The following is a 20937-nucleotide window of genomic DNA, read 5'->3' as shown; positions in this document are numbered from 1 at the left end:
AGAGCGCACAGGGTTTGCCCCCTGAGAGGAGCCTAAGGAGAACTACAACTCCCAAGAGGAAGCGGGCAGCGGCGGCAAGAGAGTATGCGCAGAAATACTCCTCTGATTCGTTCTTTTCATATCCAGGTTCCCTCTGGCTTTTATAATTTTTTTTGTTCTTTGATTGACTGGTTTCTGATTTATTTTATTTGTTCATATATATGTACAATATATTATATATGAATAATTTATACACATGTGTATATATACATACATATGTGTATATATGTATGTATGTATTATGTGCACATTTTTTGGCACAAAGTATCTCTATGTAACCATGATTGTCCTGGAATTCCCTAGAACAGGATGCCCGCGAACTGAACAGATATCCTCCTGCTCTGCCACCCAGTGCTGGGATTATAGGAGTGTGCCACCAAGCCCGGTCCGTACCCTATTTCATTTCCTCCTCCTCCTCCTCCTTCTCCTCCTCCTCCTCCTCCTCCTCCTCCTCCTTCTTCTTCTCTCTCTCTCTCTCTCTCTCTCTCTCTCTCTCTCTCTCCTCTCTCTCTCTCCTCTCTCTCTCTTCTCTCTCTCTCTCTCTCTCTCTCCTCTCTCTCTCTCCTCTCTCTCTCTTCTCTCTCTCTCTCTCTCTATATATATATGTATGTATGTATGTATGTATGTATGTATGTATGTATGTATAATGTATGTGTTTGTGCAAATGGAATCCGGGTCCTTAGATGGAAAAGATGTGTAAATAGTACCACTTCCATATTCCTTCCATCCACCCATCCATTCATCCATTCATTAATTCAAGGAGGCCATGTAGCTCAGGTTGACTTCCAATGTACATGTGTGAGAACTAATCTTGAAATCCTGGCCTTCCTGTCTCCTCCTTCCCAGTGTTGGGATAAGGGACCTGCCTACACTACCATGCCTGATTTATCTGGTGCTACACAAGCCCTCCTTCCACTGAGCTACAACCACGCCTCACCATGCCCAATCACACCCCCTACCACATGCTTCCTTCCCTCTCCCCAGCAGGGGATGTCTCATGTATGTTGGTTTCAAACTTCTTTTTTTAAATATATATTTTTATCATTATTTACTTATTTATTATATATAAGTACACTGTAGCTGTCCTCAGACACACCAGAAGAGGGATTTGGATCCCATTATAGATGGTTGTGAGCCACCATGTGGTTGCTGGGATTTGAACTCAGGACCTCTGGAAGAGCAGTCAGTGCTCTTAACCACTGAGCTATCTCTCCAGCCCCTTAAATATATTTTTAAAGATGTATTTATTATATATAAGTACACTGTCGCTACCTTCAGACACACCAGAAGAGGGCATCAGATCTCATTACAGATAGTTGTGTGGTTGCTGGGATTTGAACTCAGAACCTCTGAATCAAGTAACATGACAGCTCTAACCACTGAGCAATCTCTCCAGCCCTTGTTTCAAACTCCCCACCCCCACCCCCGGAGCTGAGGACCGAACCCAGGGCCTTGAGCTTGCTAGGCAAGTGCTCTACCATTGAGCTAAATTCCCAACCCCAGTTTTGAAATTCTTATGAAGCCAAAGATGACAGTGAATTCCTGATCCTCCTGCCTCTTAACTCAGGAGTTGCTGGGATGACAGGTATGAACTATCATGACCCAGCATTTTATATTTCAGACAGAGTCTCACTAAATGTTCCAGGCTAACTCTGTAACCCAGACAGTACCCTCCTGAGATGACAGGACCTGGGCCACCAAAAATGGCTTATTTTCTGAGTAGTAGGGTTTCTACTGTCCAGAACTCATCAGTGAGAGCTGTGGATTGATAACCCTGGCCCTCTGGAGGTGAAGGCAGGAGGACTAAAGTTCAAGCACATAAAATACATAAAACCTTATCTCAATCAGGTAGTCAGTCAGACAGACAGATAGACAGACAGACACACAAACTCAGAGTTGGGTGGCACACACCTTTAACTGCAGCATTTGGGAGGTGCTGTGATAGATCTGTGAGTTCAAGGCCAGTCAGGTCTACAGAGAAAACTTCAGGACAGCCAGGGAGAAAAACAAAAATAAGTAACTAAATAAATATCTAAAGTCTCTTTGGAGCTGGAGAGATGGCTAATTAATTGGTTTAAAGCACTAGCTGCTATTCCAGAGGACCCATTCAATTCCCAGGACACACACAGCAGCCAGAACTGTACCTCTAGTTCTAGGAGGGCCAACACCTTCACACAAACATATATGCAGACAAACTACCTATGCAGATAAAATAAAAATAAATACATTATTAAGAGAGAGATGCGGGGTTGGGGATTTGGCTCAGTGGTAGAGCACTTACCTAGGAAGCACAAGGTCCTGGGTTCGGTCCCCAGCCCCGGAAAAAAAAAAAAAGAAAAAAAAAAAAAGAGAGAGAGAGAGAGATGCTAGCAAGCGCAAGGCCCTGGGTCTAGCAATTGCAAGGCCCTGGGTTCAGTCCCCAGCTCCGAAGGAAAAAAAAAAAAAAGAGAAAAGAGAGAGAGAGAGAGAGAGAGAGAGAGAGAGAGAGAGAGAGAGAGAGAGAGAGAGATGGAGAGGAAGAGAGGGAGAAGGAAGAGGAAGGGGGATGGGGATGGGGAGACAGGGAGGCAGGGAGGGGGAGAGGGAGAGAGGGGAAGAGGGAGAGCAAGCAATTCCTGCCATCAGTCTTTACAATGCAACTGTGAAGATTAAGAGCTCCAGCAAGTGGCCAAATGCACAGGGCATGTTCGAAAGGTGTGTGGGAAAGTCCGTGTCTCCTAAAACTTCAGTGGGAAATCTAAGCTGCGCTTTGGATCCGTTCCGGCCTCCACAGGACAGGCAGACCATATCAGAGCCAGAAGAGGGAGCTACCTAGAGACGTGATGTCACGTGATCTGCTTAGGTGTGGACAGCCAGATCGTGCCCACGTGGGGCTCAGGGAGGACAGTCCCCGGGATTCCACCCAGCTGTTATGTGAAGGTCTAGTGTGACAACAGGGACAGAGGCAGGTAGAATGCCAGCCAGTGCAAAGGCCCTGAGGCATGAGACAAGTTGCCATCCTCTGGAGAAGCCTCCAGGGCAGAACTCATGGGACTTCCTCTGATTAAACTCAAGCTGCCGCTGGCATTCAAGCTGAGGACCAGACCGTGACCCTCCATTACATAGACAAGCTGCCCAAGCAGGCGGGGCCTTGCTGATGTCACTGACGGGGAATAATTTCAGACCGGGCAGTGCCCTCTGTAACCAGCTCAGATCATTCCCCAGGGTACCCGAGGCAGAGTGACCTCAATCCTGGCTTCCTCTTAGGGTCACTTTCCTAGTCCCCCTGAAGCAGCAGGACCGATAACTCCAAGACACAGACAGCTCACATCTCAGTGGGCCTGAAGAATCAGGGACTCAAGTTCTTGCCCTGTCCATATTATTCAAGTTCTTCTGTGATTTACTGGATTTTACTTTCCACATCAAGAGTTTCTAAACTTTTGCTGAGTCTCAGTCTAAAGATCCTAGATAAGGATGTTTCCCCTGGGGGTTGGGGATTTAGCTCAGTGGTAGAGCGCTTGCCTAGCAAGCGCAAGGCCCTGGGTTCGGTCCCCAGCTCCGAGGAAAAAAAAAAAAAGGATGTTTCCCCTGGCCACGCCCCCAGCCCCTCACTGAGGGAGTCTAGGCAGGAGCTCCACCCCTGAGTCGCAGCCACAGCCCCTTGTGTTTACCTTAGCTCCCCAGCTGTGATTTACCACCAGTGATAGGTTGTCCCAGTCCCTTTCCACTATAGTCACCATGTTGATGGAGAGAGGAGTTACTACTGTTCTGAAGGTGAAGTCAGGTTTCCTTATGAGACAAAGATTTTGAAGCCTGGCCTGGTCCATGCTTGTGGCCTCAGACATCAGGAGGATGGAAGATATAAGAACAACCTCTACAGCTTATCGAGGCCCTGTGTCAATACAGGCTCCACCACAGTGAGGCAGCTGGGGACACGGTTCCCGGGCAGAGTCTAGCATGAGGAAAAGGCCTGGGTACAATTCTCAGTATCCGTCAAGGAAGGTCCCAACTCGTTTCTTGCCAAGAGTAGTGTCAGTTCACGCCTGTCATGCCAGTCCAGTCCACAGGATGCTGAGTTCAAAACCAGCCTGAGCTAGTCTATAGAGTGAGACCTTGCCTTATCTCAAAAAAAAAAAAAAAAAAATCCAAAAAGATGGGCCAGCCAGCAAGATGGTTCAGCAACCAAAGGTGCTTGTCACTGAGCCTCAAGACCTGAGTTTGATCCTCAGGTCCACCAGGTGACCTTCTGACATCTACCTTTGAGCTCAAAACAAAACTAAATAAGAAAGATCCGGGCTTGGTAGCACACACCTTTAATCTCAGCACTCAGGAGGCAGAGGCTGGCAGATCTCTGAGTTTGAGGCCAGCCTGGTCTACAGAGTGAGTTCCAGGACAGCCAGAACTACACAAAGAAACCTCTCAGGAAAGAAAAGAGCAGACTGCTGTGGAGTTGCACACCCGCCATCCCAGCATTCAGGAGGCTGAAGCAGAAGTACTGAACACAGTCACCACATGACCCGTGACCCAGCGATCCCCCCTCCAATGTATGTGCCCAGAAGAAATTAAAACCCATATCCACACCAAAACTTAAAATAGTCACAGCACCCAGAAAGTAGAGACAGTCCAGTTTCCACACACCTGAATGACAGGCACATAGTGTGGGCTATCCCCACCTTGGAATATTACTCAGCCAGGAACAGAAGTGAGACTCCCACATATGCCCTTAAGGACATGGTGCTCAGTGAGAGAACCAGCTCCCAAAAGACATCCAGTGGGTCTCTCTATGACAGGAAATGCCTTGAGCAGGAGAATTCAGAGACATCAAGTGGACTGGAGAATACTGGGAGCTGGTAAGACGCTAAGGTAAGACGCTCATGGGGACAGAGCTCTCTTTGGGATGATGGAACATTCCTGAGTTTGACAGACGAGGGTTGCCCAATGTTTATGCACTAATAACTGCGTTTATACATAAATGAGCGATTTATGTGGTATGTAAATTATATTCCAATGAGCTGTTATTAAATTAAACCCAGTCAGACACCTCCCAGGTGTGCGTCCTGCCATCTCTGCCATCATTACAGGGAATCCAAAAATGTCCAGGGGTGCAAGGAGTTCATTCTAGGAGAGGAACTTTGAGTTCCAGCACGGAACAAAAGAGGCCGGGTGCACTGGGTACTGTATGCCACATTGTTTTCCAGAAACATGACCACTTCCTCAGGACCCTTCCAGACAGGTCCTTGCCAACCTTCCTTACAGAGGAAGTGTGCAGGACGGATGGCCAGAAAGTCACAGGGCCTTGTGCTATGTGTGTGCACTGTGAGCTCCAGATGGACCCAGGCACGGGGAAAGCTTCTTCTCCTCATCCTGGGCACCACCCCCACTGTGACCCGTCCAGGCACAGGAAGAGACAGGATCTACTGAGCCACCAGGAAGGAATCCAGGCATCTCGAAGGACTAGTTGTCTTTCCAGAGGGCTCCCCAAAAGGTAAACTTGTCAGCAAACCTCACCCTGATGCTATTTAAAGGTGTCACCTGGGGCCAGGGGGAGGGGAGTGACACTAAGAACCAACATTTCCCAGCCCCAGTGCTAGACTGTGTCTGAAGGTCATTGCATCTAATCTCAGAGCCACAGGCTGCTGGGCAGGTATGGGTGGCCACGGCTGTCGTGGGTGTCTCCTGGGGATAGGTGTGTCTGCAATGAGGAGGAGGTGGACGAAGTGTCCCAGTTCTGCTGCCCGGACTCTGTCCTCTTGTCCTCAATGCCCCATAACCTGGTCTGTCCTTCCTGCCCAACCAAAGGTTCTCAAACCAATCACTGCCCACCCTTCCTCGACCATTCTTCTGTGCTCCCTCCCCAGGGGCAGCCTCAGAGCCTCCAAGATGAAGAAGTCACACTGTCCTGCACGTGCTCCACACAGCTGGCCAGTTGACTGTGACACCAAGTTTCTGGGGAGAGAGTAGGACGTTTGCCTGTAGCTGTCTGAGAGCTGCACTGCTATGTGTGGCATGCATCAAATCTCCAATGCCAAGTGAACGTTTGTCAGTCTGCGTGTCACTCCTTGGCTGACACAGCTGGTACTTTTTGCTGCAGGGTCTCAGGCTAGGCCCCCAGGGCTGTTTCTGATGGTCAGAAATGACCTTGAATCTCTCTCTTGGACCTACACTCATGGCTCCAATGTCAACCCTGGCCACATTCCCTGTGCACCCCTGGAAGCCTAGGCTTTCTTTCTGGTTTATATTTAGAAAAACCATTGTCCTCAGAGATGCCTTGTTCACAATTTTGTTGCAAACGATCATTTTCCCCACAATTAAAGCACTAGGCATTTTGAGATCTGAGGCCTTTAGCACCCTTGTCACAGTCTCTTTGCAAATGACTTTATTTTCTGCAACTGAAGCACTGAGCACTTTGATATTGGAGACCTCTAGCTATAGTTTGATATTAGCATGGTGTGTGTTAGAACCAGCGCTGGTTGGGTTGGGATTCCTTATCCACCGTCTATAGGTGCCGATGGAGCCTTTAATGGTTTAATAGCTTTTACATTCCCTGTTCGTATCTTCATGAGCCATGGTCTCTATCAACACCTGCCTTGAGTCAGGGTCTGATTTAGCGTTGTTCATAGTTGAGACGAATCTTTGTAAAAAATCAGCGAAGGCTTCTGCAGAGCCTTGTATAATCTTTGTGAGTGAGGCATACTTTTCCCCAAGCTCTTACAGAACCTCAGCGACATTGTTCTACAGCAGCATCACTACACTGAATCTGCTGCTGTTTGTCAGAGCACCACCCTTCACGTAGCAACTGCACCACCACCCTTCACGTAGCAACTGCACCACCACCCTTCACGTAGCAACTGCACCACCACCCTTCACGTAGCAACTGCACCACCACCCTTCACCTAGCAACTGCACCACCACCCTTCACCTAGCAACTGCACCACCACCCTTCACCTAGCAACTGCACCACCACCCTTCACCTAGCAACTGCACCACCACCCTTCACCTAGCAACTGCACCACCCTTCATCTAGCAACTGCATTTTACTGTATTCATTCCCCTTACTCTATTTCCTTTTCAGTATTCACAACTTTTTCCCTCCACCATGGTGACCACTGCAACTTCAGACTGGCCTCTAGTACAGCTGTTCCCAATCTCTTCCAGTTTAGGGGATTAATTCTACTTTGAGTAGCCCAGTTATTTAGAATTTGTTTCACGTAAGGCAAATGCATCCCACATGAAACCATAGCCTCTTTAAAAGGCCTTAGGTGTATCGTTTCTGTAGGACGCCATCCCATCTCATCATAACTGTGTTCCCACCATTAGCAGGCATGTGCTGTATGAGCACTGGAAAAGCTGATGGTGGTCTCCTAACCCCAGGCCACCCCTTCCCTAACTCTCCCATCAGCCTGTCTTCCTGCTTTTCCAGCTCCTCTCTGACCGGACCTTCTCCTGGTGAAGTTGTTTCCCCCTTTTCACCTGCGGAAACACCTGCCTGCTCTCCCAGTCACCCAGACGGAGCCTTGTTCTCTCTCTGGTGCTCCTTGATTCCCAAGTGCTGCCATCTCCACCCTCAACCTCTCCAGCTGCACCCCGAACTCTGCAACCCTTTCAGAAGAGTAGAGTGACCCCTTCTGTTATTCCATTTCAGCCATGTTGTAGCTGCTGTTTCTCAGGCCCCGCCATTTCCACCTGCAATTTTCCCAACTGCTTAGCTGTTCTCCTGACCCTCCCCCTTTTTTTTTTAAGAATAAAAGGAAAACAAAAACAAAAACAAAGGGTTGGGGATTTAGCTCAGTGGTAGAGCCTAGCAAGCGCAAGGCCCTGGGTTCGGTCCCCAGCTCCGAAAAAAAAGAAAAGAAAAGAAAAGAAAACAAAACAAAACGGAAAATCCCCTCTGGGAGCAGATATCCCAGCACCAATACACTTTTTCTGGTGTCTTGGGGGAAAAAAAAACCAAAACATTCCTTCATCCCCTGCCGTTTCCTCTGTGGGCAGCTGAAATCAAATTTCCCATTTTATCCTTAACTTTGAAGCCCCATGTTGAGGCACCAACTGTAGCCCATCTTTGATACTTTGTAGGTTCTTTTTTCTCTACCCTTTATCCCCCGACCCCAGTCTCACCCCCCCAACCCCCATCACTAGATAGGAGAGGAAGAAAGATAGGGGAGGAGATAGATAGCGGTCCTTGAATCTAATTTCTTTGCTCTTGTTTCTTCTCTGACCACAACTAATAAACTGCAAACAACCTCCTGGAACAACTAACAACCAACGGTCAACCTACTCAGACGCTAGCATTTATTTGTTTGTTTAGCTGCTTTTTCAAGACAGGGTTTCTCTGTGTAGCCCTGGCTGTCCTAGGGTTTGCTCTGTAGACCAGGCTTCGAACTCACAGAGATCTGCCTGCCTCTGCTTCCCAAGTGCTGGGATTAAAAGTGTGCGCCACCATCACCACCTGGCTGGCCTCTAACATTTATACAGCCTCTAAAAGCTTCCCAGAATTTCAAATATCATATAATCTCAGGAACTACCTGCAGCTGGCAAAACCACGCCTCTGTTAGAGCACGAGGCAAATCATAGTCAGCTGCTGCGGACAGTCTGAAGCAGCCCCTCATCCCACACCTGGGATAAAAACAAAAACACACTCTTGTAATATTTCTGTGTTTTTAAAAGAAACCAAAATTCCCAAATTGTCACTACAATTGACATCTTCTGAAATCTAGCGTACTTCATTGCCACCTGTCCATCTCTTAGCTGTGTCTCTGTACATCTCTGTCTCCTATCTTTGTCTTTTGTCTGTTTGTTTTCCCTTTTTTCTGTCTTTCTGTTTTCAGTCTATCTCTGACCTGTTTTTCTTTCACCTCTATTCCTTGTCTGTTTATTCTGTCTTCTTGCTCTGGTGTCTCTGGTCTCTATCTCTGGGCTTTGTCTTCAATCTCTATTCCTCTGTAATCTCGTTCTTCCATCTCTAGTTTGTGTCTCTCTCCACCCCCTACCCCCTTCACCCCCCCAACCCCCACCCCGTACATGTACACCCTCCACCCCCACTCCTTGACAGCCGATGGCCTAGGGACAAACAGGAGCTGACAGACCCAGCTTGTGGAGTCGAGGCTCCGCCCCCATGCGCCCATTGGACGGCAGCAGCCATAGCCCCGCCCCCGACCGTGCAGCTGGAACACCGCGCGCCGCCGGGCACAGGTCGGGATGCGCCGCCGCCTCTGGCTGGGCCTGGCCTGGCTGCTGCTGGCGCGGGCACCGGGAGCCCCGGGCGGGTACCCACATCTGGAGGGCGACGTGCGCTGGCGCCGCCTCTTCTCCTCCACCCACTTTTTCCTGCGTGTGGATCCTGGTGGTCGGGTGCAGGGGACGCGTTGGCGACACGGCCAGGACAGTGAGTGCTGGGGCAGCAGGGAGGGATGGGCACACATCCCGAAGGCTCCTAAGCAAACCCGGGGGTGGGGGTGGGGGTGCCTTCTGGGTGGGGTCAGTGGCAGACTGAGGAAGGGGGATTCCTGCTTCTGGGCTTGTGGCCTGCCTGAATTGGGATTCCCTCTGTTCCCAGACATCCCTATTTGGCAAATGAGGTAAGAGGGGATGCCCTGATCTCAAAGTCCTGCTAAGAGGCCGGAAGGAGTGAGGTCTGGACAGAGCCCTACTCTGCATACAGAGGGCCTTCCATAAGTGCTTGTGGCATATATGTGGCAAAAGGAAAGGCCACCTGGGGAGGAAGCTGGGGGTGATGGGGAGGCCACAGCCAGCTTCCCTGGTGGTAAACTCTGGCAGAGTTCCTGGGAGGGTTTGAGCTCAGCCCTGGGCAGGTGACAAGGCACTGCCCATCCCAGTGGCTTTCATCTGGGTTCCAAGGCCCTCATTAGGCCACACAGGACGAGGGCTATGACAGGGGACTGGCTGGGCAGGTCCATCCATGGTAGCACAGCCAGGCGGGGTGGCCCCAGGCTTTGGAAGAGGCCCAGCTGAGTGACCTGGCCCTTCAGTGTGTCTGAGATTTGGATCCCACCTAGATAGGGATGGGGTGACAGGTGACAGGCTCTGTGTGGACAGAGCTCTTCCCTCCTTAACTTGGTCGTTCCTGTGTGGTGCTGGCCAACAGCATGCAATGTGAACCAAGATGGTGCACTGACATGGGTCTCCCCTGGGGTGAAGCAAGTGTACTCTTTTCGGAGCAGGGAGGACTGGTGGAAGAATGGTAATGGCTGCTGTCCTGAGTGTGAGGCCTCCCTTCCAAAGAGGGTCTGGGCCTAGAGCCTGTGGTGGGATTCAGCCTTCCCTGATTCCTTCCTGAAGGAAAGCTGAGACTCCGAGCCAGCTAGGGCTTGCCAGGGATGGTCACGGACCAGTGAACAGATGAGGTCCACGGCTAGCTCTTCCAATCCTGGGCCTGTCTCCCTCCTGGAAGTAGGTAGAGTTGGCACCCTGCCCCCAGGGTTGTGTAGGTGCCACAAAGCAGAGGGCATACAGTTGGTTTTCCAAGCAGAAGCTAAGGAAACACCGGTGCTTAAGCATAGCCTAGCTCCCCAGGTCTTTGCTGGCCAGCCTGTTCCTTAGTTTCTGGTGGTTGTAGACAGACTCCTCTTCATCCAGGAAAGCTCCATGTTTGTCGCAGAGTCCTGGTCTCCAGGGTCCACACCAGCTGGGGTTGGAGACACAGTGGTGATGAGAACTGCTACCTGACCATCTTCTGTCTCCACTCAGGTATTGTTGAGATCCGTTCTGTCCGTGTGGGCACTGTGGTGATCAAAGCTGTGTACTCAGGCTTCTATGTGGCCATGAATCGCAGGGGCCGCCTCTATGGGTCGGTGAGTGACTGGCAGTGGGCAGCTACTGGGTGGTAATGGCCGACGGCACAGATAGCCAGTCTCACGCACCCGCCCTGCAGCGGGTCTACTCTGTGGACTGTAGGTTCCGGGAGCGCATCGAGGAGAACGGCTACAACACATACGCCTCACGACGTTGGAGGCACCACGGCCGACCCATGTTCTTGGCACTGGACAGCCAGGGCATTCCCAGGCAAGGCAGACGGACGCGTCGGCACCAACTGTCCACACACTTCCTACCAGTACTGGTCTCATCTTGAAGGGCCTGGCGACAGTTCAGGAGGCGTGGGTGACACACAGGGCCGGGAAGATCTGGAGTTGAGTAGCAAAGGGCCAGGCTAGAGACCCTGGGCCCACACACGTCTTTGTCACAGGTTGGGTACCTGTTGGCTGTCAGGCATGGAGACCTGGCAGGGTCCCTGCAGGTGAGGCCAACATTTGGGGATACACAGAACTGGCAGTTTCCATCCATCTAGTTTGGAGGTGAGAGGCTTGGAAAGTAAAAACAAGGAGAACCAGGGAGGGTGGACACGTGCGGAGGGCAGGGCCCAGGTCAGTGGGAACACAGACATATTAGCCCATGTGGCCAGAGTAGGGTACTGGAGTCAAGAGCACTTCTTGCTCTTCCAAGGGGCCTGGGTTTAGGTCCCCCACGTCAGACTACTCATAACCACCAGTATCTCCCACCCCAGAGGATCTGACTCCCTTTTCTGTTCTCTGCAGGCACCTGCACTCATGTGCACGTACCCTGCACCCATACACATAAAAAAACGGTTTGGGTTTTTTTTTTGAGACAAGGTCTCTACATCACCCTGCTGTCCTGAAATTCACTATGCAGGCTAGGCTGTCCTGGAAAGAGATGCCCATCTCTGCCTCCTGAGTACTGGAATTAAAGACATGCACCACCATGCCAGGTTGACATGGGGCCTCTGAACACTGTGTTCAATGCCCAACTTGTCTGGAGTCACTGGGAGGGACCGGCCTGAGGGTACATATCACAGTCCGAGGAGGCCAGTGTCAGGTGGCCAACAATAAACGTTTGGAGCCTTGATGTGCAGTTGCTTGTCAGTGGCAGGACCCACACATCGTGCTAAGAGCCTTCAGACGGATGCTCTGGTCCATGGCAGGGACGGCAGCCTGCGTAGCACCTGTGGTGACGTACTTCCTGTTCTCAGGCTTTCGGGGTGGGCTGTGGCTAGCAACCCTTGTCTTTTAAGCACCACTGACTTGCAGAGGCCAAGACTTACGCCCCAGACTAGGACGGCATAGAGGGCTAGGAGGCAACATGATCCTCTAGGCTCTCCACGGCCTAAACCTGAAGACAGGATGGGCAGGTCACGGCCCTGCCAAAAGTAGTGACTGCTTTGGCTGTAGGGCTCTGGGTCTTCTCTGTGGAAGCCTGGGAGCAGGGCTAGGGACTGCTGGGCCACGGTGATCCTGGCGAGGCCTATGTAGGAAGGCGTGCTGTCATACATGTTGTAGTCCATCACTCCAACCAAAGACAAGTGTGTGGTATGAGGCTATAGGCCCACAGCCTGGCCACCCACCTGCAGGGCTTGTACCGGGCAGCTTCTCACCCAAGCAGCTCTGGGAGCGTCTTCAGGTCGAGGGCTGGGTTCCACCAGGCCTTTGCCAGAAGCTCCAACCCTCCCTGTGCACTGCCCCACCATGCAGTCATGGGCACCCTGGCAGAAGGAAGACGCCGACCAAGCCTTGGGCTCTGCTTTTTGAGTAGGTGTATTTTAAATAGCTTTCCAGATAACACACATTTCCCTTAAAAAAAAAAAAAAAAATGTCTGCTGGAGCAGTTTGTTCCTGGGTCTGCTGGTCACCCTCGTGGTCCCGAGGCCGGCGCTGACTGGGTGCTGGCCCGGCCTCCCAGGGCATGTGGCGGGCTGGGCCTGGCGACAGTTCTGCTGACTCTCCACAGATCATGCATGGCCGCACGTGGCTCAAACGTCCATTTATTTCAAAGCAGTAATAATTTAAAATCATAAAAACCCTTCTGCCGTTGAACATTTGGAGGGTGAGGTTAAAGACGGACTGAAGGCGCCTGCCTGCTGGGGACATGGGACCCACGTGCACACCTCCAAACAGGAGCGGCCATGGCCAAGTCCGAGCCGCCCGCAGCCTGGGGCCCGCCAGGTGCTGCCGGCCGCCATGGGCAGCACCTCTAGTCCACGGCCATGGCAGGCGGTGCTGGGGCACCTGGGGTGGGTGGGATGACCAAGCCCCGGGGGGATGGCCAGGTGGGACTCAGGAGTTGCTTGTGGCGTTCTCGTTGCTGGGTGAGCTGGACGAGGATGAGGACGAGGACGAGGAGAAGCCAACACCGGTCAGGCCTGGAGGATTGGTGGCTGTGTTCTGTCCAGTGAGGCTCTTGCGGCAGACCGGGCAGCTGTCATGCTTGAGAGGAGAGAGGAGTTAGAGGGAGGCAGAGAGCAGGCCAAGGATACAATTAGGTTCTGAGTCAGGTGATGGTTCAAGCAAGGGTCAGGGCCTAGGTTAAAATCAAGGTCATGGGCGGTCTGGTTCAGAGACAGAGTTTGGATTATAGTCAACCATGATTACAGCTTGGTCCGAGTTTGAGTTGGGGCAGTCTGGGTCAGGGTTGGACATCCAAGTAAGATGGCTGTATGGCAGGGGCTCGGGGAAGACAGGCACATGAGCAGGGTCAGAGAAAAGGCAGGACAGAGTGAATGAGGTCAGCCTCAGGGTTCAGGTGTATGTGGGAGGCCATAGCTAGAGACAGGTATGGTAAGGTAGGTTCAGAGCTAAGGGGAAGAACGGTCTGGTCAGGAGAGCTGTGGCTAGTCTTAGGCTTTCAGTTAAGAGTGATGTAGTCGGGCTGGAGAGATGGCTCAGGCGGTTAAGAGCACTGACTGCTCTTCCAGAGGTCCTGAGTTCAATTCCCAGTAACCACATGGTGGCTCACAACCACCTGTAATGGAGATCTGATGTCCTCTTCTGGTGTGTCTGAAGACAGCTACAGTATACTGACATACATGAAATAAATCTTTAAAAACAGAGTGATGTAGCCAAGCTGGTCAGGCTCAGATGGAGCTTGAAATACAAGCAGGAAGTCTGGGCCGAGCACTAGGTCCATACATGCAGGCTGCCTGGGCGCAGGGGACAGTCACCTGCTCCAGCCAGGGCACGATGCAGCTGTCGTGGAACAGGTGGTTGCAGGGTAACTGCCGCACTCTCTCACCCAGCGCGTAGTCTTCTTTGCACACTGGGCACTCCAGCCCTGAGCCTGCAGAGGAAGCGAGTCAATGAGCGGCACCGACGCAGGGCAGGGTCCCTAGGATGCTGTCCACCAACCACAGTGAGCATACCCACGTGCTCCTCTGTGACTGGGACCGTGGGGAGAGCCTGAATCTTCTCCTTGTCTGCAGGTGGGGGGCCGGTGTTCTCAAACTGATTGAGGAGCTGAAAGGCAAGAAGGCAGGGCGGTGGGGTTGGGGGGGTCTCCACTGGCCCAGCTCCGCGGAGTTGCAAACTAGCAAGACTAGGCCATTAAACCTCAGGGTGTCTAGGGCATACAGCTCTGACACAGGTCACTGTGCACCCTCAGACAGCAGAGAACAAGACGCAGGGGACTCTGGGGCTACAGAGCAGCACCCATTGCTTTACCAGGCCGGCCTCTTGACCCCACAGACGCTGAGTGGCCAGCCGTACCTGCGTGATGATGGCGTCCAGGCCGTTGGCCCCCCAGGCGTAGTCCATTGGGTTCGAGTGCAGGACGCCCCTGGGGGGAGAGGCCGGGTCAGGGGGCGCAGGGTAGGAGGGGCCGGGCACCCGTCCCCTACTCACCAGGGACCAAGGCCCAGGCTGGGTACGGCAGCTGGAGAGATGATGCCATTCACGAGCTGCTGGATGATCCTGTGGGACAGATGGTGTCAGGGGCCTGCAGGCCACCTCACAGATAGGCTTGCTCCACAGCCCAGACTGGCCTCCAACTCCCCAGCCAGACCAAGCTAGCCTTGAACTGGCAGTGATCTTTCTGTCCCCAGCCCCCAGGCACTGGGATAATGGAAGCCATCCGGTGTAACCACTTCACAGGGGTTCCTGGCCGGCACATGCATGTCCCAGGGTATGCAGCTAGACTACTCTACTTCCAGGAGGGAATGGAAGTGCGACACTCAGTTCCTGTGAGGGACCCAGGTTCCTTGGGAGAGGTGGCCAGACGGCTCCCACAGGCAGCCAGGTGAGGCTCTTAAGGGAGCCTGGAGACTCAGGTCAATGGAGTGTGCTTATCTCCCGTCTGTATGTCCCGCAGTGGTGGTGAGGCCGTGACCACCACCTACCACAGGCCACTCACCCTTCCAGCGTGGGGACGCCTTCATGCCGGCCAGTGGCCCGCCGGGCAGTGAGGCGGGCACGGGGCTGCCGGGCCCCATACCGATGCCGAGACTGGTGCTCTCTCTCCCGTCGGCTCTCAGGGTCCCTGCCATCATCGGCCTGGGCCCCAGGAGGGAACGCGGGAATCTCAAAGCTGTCGTCGAAGATGCCAAAAGCAAACTGGCTGTATCCCTGTGGCAGCGTGAACAGGTGCTGGTCCACATTCTGTGGAGAGGAGGGAGTGAGCCTGCCAGCTGCACACACAGCGGAGTCCTTAACCATCCCACAGAGGACAGACAACTGCTGGCCCAGTAAGCACCACCAACCTGCAGGACAGGAGGGCGGGCCTGGGCCCAGGGACCCTGACGCACCTCAAATGGCTGCCGGTTCTGGTCAGTAGGGGCTGTGGAGGGGGCTGAGCCGTTTTCTGTGTTCCTGCACAGGAAGAAAGAGCCTGTCAACTGGCACTGAAGCCCCTTCTGGGTCCTCAGGACAGTGAACGCCACAGCCACAGCAGCCCCAAGCCCTAGGTACTACCTGGTCTCTTCTGGAAGCTCCTCGATGAAGCCAGACTCGCACCGTGGGCAGATGTAATCCTGTGGGAATGGCAGGGTCAGTCTGGCTATCCACCTGAGTCACACATGGTCGTTTGGTGCACACAGGCCAACGAGGGCAGTGATGGCCTCCTCCCATAGCCTGGGTCACTCCAGTGACTTCCCAGTACTGGCTTAGAAAAAACCTTGTGTGCACCCCACAATGACAGGACCTGCTGTCCCTTCTTCAGACACACAATGGTAGGACATGGACAGCTAGGAACCCACATAGGGACAGCAAAAGGAAAAGCCTAAATCCAGGCATTGCCACATTGGTGCTTCTGGGCCAGAGCCCACAGCCTGTCACCTCTGGGGACACTACCATTCACAGGAAATCCCAAGAGCAACGCATGCTTGCCATAAGGCCAAGCTGTCAAGTGCTAATGCATCAGTGCAGGCAAGCAGCCATGAGCATGGTCTCTATTGACACAACAGGTCTTAAAGCAAGAGTGGCTACAGGCCTTACCACTGGCTTCACAGCACAAGCCACGCTCAGTTTTGCTCCCACCAAAGGCAGCTTGTAAGCTGCTGGACAGGAGTAGAGCAGGCGGGGAAGGCAGCCCACTTGGCAATCTCTGACACGTGAGGCTTGCTTACCACCCCCGCAGACACACCTCCACAGCTGAACTGCTGTGAACACGTGAAGGGGCATGCCATTAGTCACCAGAGTAACACCAGAGGGACTGAGACAGCAAGCCGGCCCAGGCAGGCCTCACGAGAACTGGGTGGTCCCACTCTAGGTGGGGCTGAAGTCAGACCAGTACCACCCTCTGTGGCACAGTAGAATGTCAGTACACACATAGTCAGGTGTACTCTGCCTCAACCTCCACATCCAGCCACCCTTCACTAGCTACAGCTCAGGAACACAGCTGGGCCAGCTTTTGTCCATTACCAAGTGGCTACCTGCTCTCACCCCTTGCACCTAATACCCAGGGTCACTCAGCAGAGACCAGTATGCCTTGTCTGATCCTACTTCCTTTGCTCCTGGGAGCAGCTGTCTCAATGGTCATAGTGATATCCTGCCCAGAGAAGACCCCCGCCCACTCCCATCCCTACAGTCTCAGCCCTGAGACTCAGTTGACCCTTGTAACACATCCTGAAGCCCATTATGAAAGCTTACAGAGCAGGCAGTGGGTTGAGGTGGCTGGAGAGACTCATTTCCAGGACCTTTGGCCACAGTGTCACTGGTCTGCAGACCTCTGCTCTGCCCCTAGTCTGCACAAAATTCTGGAACTGATGGTTTGAGAGGCATGGAGAGCCACAGACCCAACTCCCTGCCCAAAGCTCCTGGTGTAATATCGTCATCTGGTCCCGTGTGTGCCATATCCCCAGAAGATGTAGCCAGCCACCACTGTCTCAGCAGCCTATGTTGACATCCCACAGCACACGGCCTTGCCTCTGGTCTCCTACCAAGAAGGCTGGACAGCTGCACTATGCCTGGGACCCTGTCTGTAGGAGCGTCTGTCTGCCCAGGACCCCGGCCAGGGCCTCTCATGCTCCATCCCAAGCCAGGCACTATGTTCGCACAAGCAGCAGGCATCGGCTCTTTTATTTGCTTCCCTTGGCCCACGAGCAGGTAAAATGAGGAGGAGCCAGGCTGCAACTGCCTGCCCACGGACACCCCGAGTCCACACCTGTATACTGCATAGCCACCACCAGCACCTATGGACACCCCAAGTCCACACCTGTACACTGCATAGCCACCACCACCACAGACACCCCGAGTCCACACCTGTACACCACATAGCCTCCAACACCCATGGACACCCGGAGTCCACACCTGTACCATGGCCTCCACCACACCCAGCAGAGGATCAAGTCTAGGCTCGCACTGCCCACACCTCCAGCCAGCTCATCTGCTTCCTGCTGACACGTTCCCAGACATCTTCCTAGCACCCAAAGTTCTGCCACCGCCTGGCAGCCAAGGCACACAGGCACCAACCTATTAGAACAGCTCTTCTCAACCTGTAGGTCACAACCCCTCTGGGGTTGAAGGATTGTTTCACAGGGGGCCCACATCAGATAAAGCTAGTAAAATATACTGACACTACAATTTGTGACAGTCGCAGAATTACAGTTATGATGTAGCAACAAATCATTCTGTAGTTGGGGCGACCATGTGAGGAACTGTATTAAAGTGTCCCAGCACTAGGAAAGTTGACGCCACTGCACTAGAGCCCTGCTCACTTGTCTGGGGTGAGCAGCAATGAATGGGCAGCTGAGGCACCAAGTGTGTGCTCAGGGATATAGCGGACACCTGTGATGAACCTAGACCACAACAGCAACAGGGTAGGTAGCACGGGGCCTGTGAAGACGCCACCACTGCAAGTGTTTCTGGCCAGGAGCTCAGGTGTCTGAGTGGCAGCGGTCACCACAACAGCACAGAGTGGCCTATCCTGGAATGTGGGCCACAGCAAGTCTCACTGAACCCAGACCTGCCCTTGCTCCTTTAAACACACCGGCTGCTCATACAAAATCACCCATGCCGGCCAGGTGGTGGTGAAGGCAGGCAGATCTCTGTGAGTTCGAGGCCAGCCTGGTCTACAAAGTGAGTTCCAGAACAGCCAGAGCAATTACACAGAGAAACCCTGTCTGGAAAAGCAAAACAAAACATGCCCTGTGCTTTGTTTAAACACGTGTCACTCCCTGGCTGGCTGGCCTAGACAAACCCTGTAAGAACACAGACCATGCTGGGTCACTGGGGCTTGCAGGTAAGCTCTTGCCAGGCACAGTGGCAGTTGAAAGGTCATGGTCCTCCTTATTCAAGGGCACAGGCCAGAACCAGGTGCTGCGCTGAAAACCCTACAGCTAGGTGCAAACCTGGGTCTGGCCATCTCCCCAGAGGACAGTTCCCAGAGCTCACAACGGTGCAGAGGGACAGCAGTCCCCAGTCCAGGGCAATCCCTGATACTGATGACAGGGAGGGGTCAAGGCAGATCTGGGGAGACAAAGCTGAGGCACAGGAAGCAAAAGCAGCAAAAACTGATTCCTACATTCCAGGTTCATGGCAACCCAGATTCCACTCTCTCTCTAAGCTGCCATACACACACAGTTTCCCTGTGTAGCCCTGGCTGGCCTGGAACTCACTGGCTGGCCTCAAACTCAAGAGATCCCCCTGCCTCTGCCTCCTGAATGCTGAAATAAAAGGTGTGTGCCACCACGACTGACCAAGTTGAACTCTTGGAGTTAATTGCCCTGAAGAACGTCACAGTGTTACCATCCAGGGGGTAGTGTGCAGAGAAACCAGAAGGAACTACATCAGCTCTCACCACTCACCCCTTCACCCTTCACTCTGGCTGGTCCAGACATCACTCAGCCCCCTTCTCCACAATGGCGGTGTGACTTACACCAGGCTACCTACCACTTCTTCAAGGACCCACCCAGGCTTCCACCTCCATGCTTTGCCTGGGAAGCCAAGGTGGGTTGCAAATACAGAGAGACGAACTTTCCCAAGGGTGAGCCTCTAACCTGAGTATGAAACAAGGGATACCTGGAAGGTGGGAAGGTTCTCTCCTGGGAACCTAAGAGCTACCCATCAGGCATGGGGCTAGCCAAATCGATCTGGGAAAAGAGGAGGTCTGGGGATACCAGCCAAACACAGAACTAGTCAGTTCACTCTCAAGAAACTTGCAGGATCCCTGACATGCACCTGGCCAAAACCACCTTGAACTGGAGAAGATGCAGGTCACCCACCCAAGCAGGGTCCTCGGAATACACATGTCCAAAGCTACAAGGAAGAAGCAGGAGGCTTGGGGACACCCAGGTGGAGGCCTGGAGGAGCAACTGGTCAAAGCCACACAAGACCTTAGCACAAGACCTGTAACAGGCAAGCAGGTGCAGGTACGACCTGCCCAGACCCTCCAGCTCCGCCGTCGGATTCGCAGCTCCTCTGGGCGCAGCAGCGAGGCCCGGGGCGGCGCTCGAGGACGCGCTGCGCGCCCCCGCGTCCTGGCCACGCGCTCGGCGGCCGTCCCCAGCGCGGAGCTCTGTTTCCGATTCCCACCGGGTCCGACCAACGCCGCGGCCCTCCCGCCGGGCGACCCTGCTACCGCCCTAGGTTCTCGGACCTGCCCGCCACGCTGCTCGCACCCCGCCGGGTCTCAATTTCCCCTCTAGACAGCCTCGCGCGCACAGCTCCACTGCCCTCCCGTCCGGGTCTCACCGGCAGGCGCGGCACGATCTCCACCGAACAGCAGTGGCAGAAGTACCGTCCGGGCTGCGGCGACGCCTCAGCCATGGCCACCGCCGCCTCCGCGCCGCCCGCCCCCCGCGCGGCGCCTGCCGCCGGCCGTTTGCTGCTCCCTCGCCGGCCGACGCGCACGCTCACGCATGGCACGCACGGCACGCACGGCAGGCGTGGGGCTCGCGGAGGAACGCGGGCAACGCGCTGCGGGGGGCTGTCTCGTGGGGAACGGTGGCCGCACTAGGACAAAGTAAGTACTGCCGGAAGCCAGAGACCCGAGTCGAGCGTGTGGGGCGGAGCCTGGGGGCGAGGCGGCGGAGACTAGTCACCTTGGTAACCGGGACGGGTGAGGGTTAAGACTGCAGAGCGTCTTGGGGGCGTGGCCTATTTGATGTGGGCGGAGCTAGAGGTCTTGGCAATTTGGGGGGGGAAAGGGCGGAGTCACGCTTGAAGAGTGCGGAAGTTAAGGGACAGCGCGAAGGCGGGTCGCCTTGGCGACGACTTTAGGAGGTGAAATCAGGCTTGGAAGCAGAAGTCAGGGGCCAGCGAGCGAAGGGACTACGTCGGGGAGGAAACTCTTTTTGGTAACCTGGGTGGGCCTCAGCGACCAAGGGGCGGAGCCTTCATGAGGGCCGGGATATCTCTTTGGCAACCTGGGGTAGGTTATAACCTGTAGGCAACTGGAAAGCTTTAGGGTCCTCAGGCTGAGCCTGCGCAGGGCGAGGCCGGGTTTCCATGGTGACGAGGCATCGACAGGACCAATCCTGGAGTCCGCCTAGGAACTTGGCGTGAAGCCTGGAGGCGGAGCTCGAAGCTTGCGGGCCGTCTCCTTGGCAACCAGGATGGGCAAGCCAGAAGGTTGTTGACTATCTCTGGAGCGGAGAGGTAGTCGACCCGGCTGAGTTTCTTCTGCATCCGGGATTGGATGTAGAGACCTCAGAAAGCCAAGTACAGCGCGAAGCGGAGTGGCTCC

The 20937-nt window shown here is 53.8% G+C and overlaps 2 protein-coding genes across 5 annotated transcripts; one reads left to right on the top strand and one right to left on the bottom strand.

Moving 5' to 3' along the window:
• Positions 1-9203: 9203 nt before the first annotated feature.
• On the top strand, positions 9204-11895 carry Fgf22 (fibroblast growth factor 22). Its single transcript, NM_130751.2, has 3 exons — positions 9204-9400; positions 10723-10826; positions 10907-11895. The coding sequence occupies exons 1-3, from the start codon at positions 9214-9216 to the stop codon at positions 11102-11104; spliced, it is 489 nt and encodes a 162-aa protein (NP_570107.1). The 5' UTR covers positions 9204-9213; the 3' UTR covers positions 11105-11895.
• A 668-nt stretch (positions 11896-12563) lies between these two features.
• Rnf126 (ring finger protein 126) lies at positions 12564-20136 on the bottom strand. Of its 4 annotated transcripts, none has more exons than XM_006240899.4 (9): positions 19944-20123; positions 15726-15784; positions 15560-15623; positions 15169-15413; positions 14661-14729; positions 14526-14595; positions 14183-14276; positions 13985-14100; positions 12564-13250 (listed from the first exon to the last, which is right to left on the bottom strand). In XM_006240899.4, exons 1-9 carry the CDS (start codon positions 20016-20018, stop codon positions 13101-13103), a joined length of 942 nt encoding a protein of 313 aa, XP_006240961.1. In that variant the 5' UTR covers positions 20019-20123; the 3' UTR covers positions 12564-13100.
• Between the last annotated feature and the right edge of the window lie 801 nt (positions 20137-20937).

This window comes from Rattus norvegicus, chromosome 7 (assembly GCF_036323735.1).
Source record: "Rattus norvegicus strain BN/NHsdMcwi chromosome 7, GRCr8, whole genome shotgun sequence".
NCBI classification, from domain to species: domain Eukaryota; kingdom Metazoa; phylum Chordata; class Mammalia; order Rodentia; family Muridae; genus Rattus; species Rattus norvegicus.
The sequence above is the reverse complement of the archived record's forward strand: the minus strand, read 5'-3'. Positions and strand labels throughout refer to the sequence as shown.

What these genes read in the sequence shown, in the direction of transcription:
- Fgf22 (NM_130751.2), top strand. Translation starts at nt 9,214, where the DNA reads ATGCGCCGCCGCCTCTGGCTGGGCCTGGCCTGGCTGCTGCTGGCGCGG. An exon ending in TTGGCGACACGGCCAGGACA is followed by an intron (nt 9,401 to 10,722) that starts GTGAGTGCTGGG and finishes GTCTCCACTCAG; the next exon opens with GTATTGTTGAGATCCGTTCT. An exon ending in GGGGCCGCCTCTATGGGTCG is followed by an intron (nt 10,827 to 10,906) that starts GTGAGTGACTGG and finishes CCCGCCCTGCAG; the next exon opens with CGGGTCTACTCTGTGGACTG.
- Rnf126 (XM_006240899.4), bottom strand. Translation starts at nt 20,018, where the DNA reads ATGGCTGAGGCGTCGCCGCAGCCCGGACGGTACTTCTGCCACTGCTGT. An exon ending in GAGCTTCCAGAAGAGACCAG is followed by an intron (nt 15,624 to 15,725) that starts GTAGTACCTAGG and finishes CTTCCTGTGCAG; the next exon opens with GAACACAGAAAACGGCTCAG. An exon ending in TCGTGCCCTGGCTGGAGCAG is followed by an intron (nt 13,251 to 13,984) that starts GTGACTGTCCCC and finishes TCTCCTCTCAAG; the next exon opens with CATGACAGCTGCCCGGTCTG.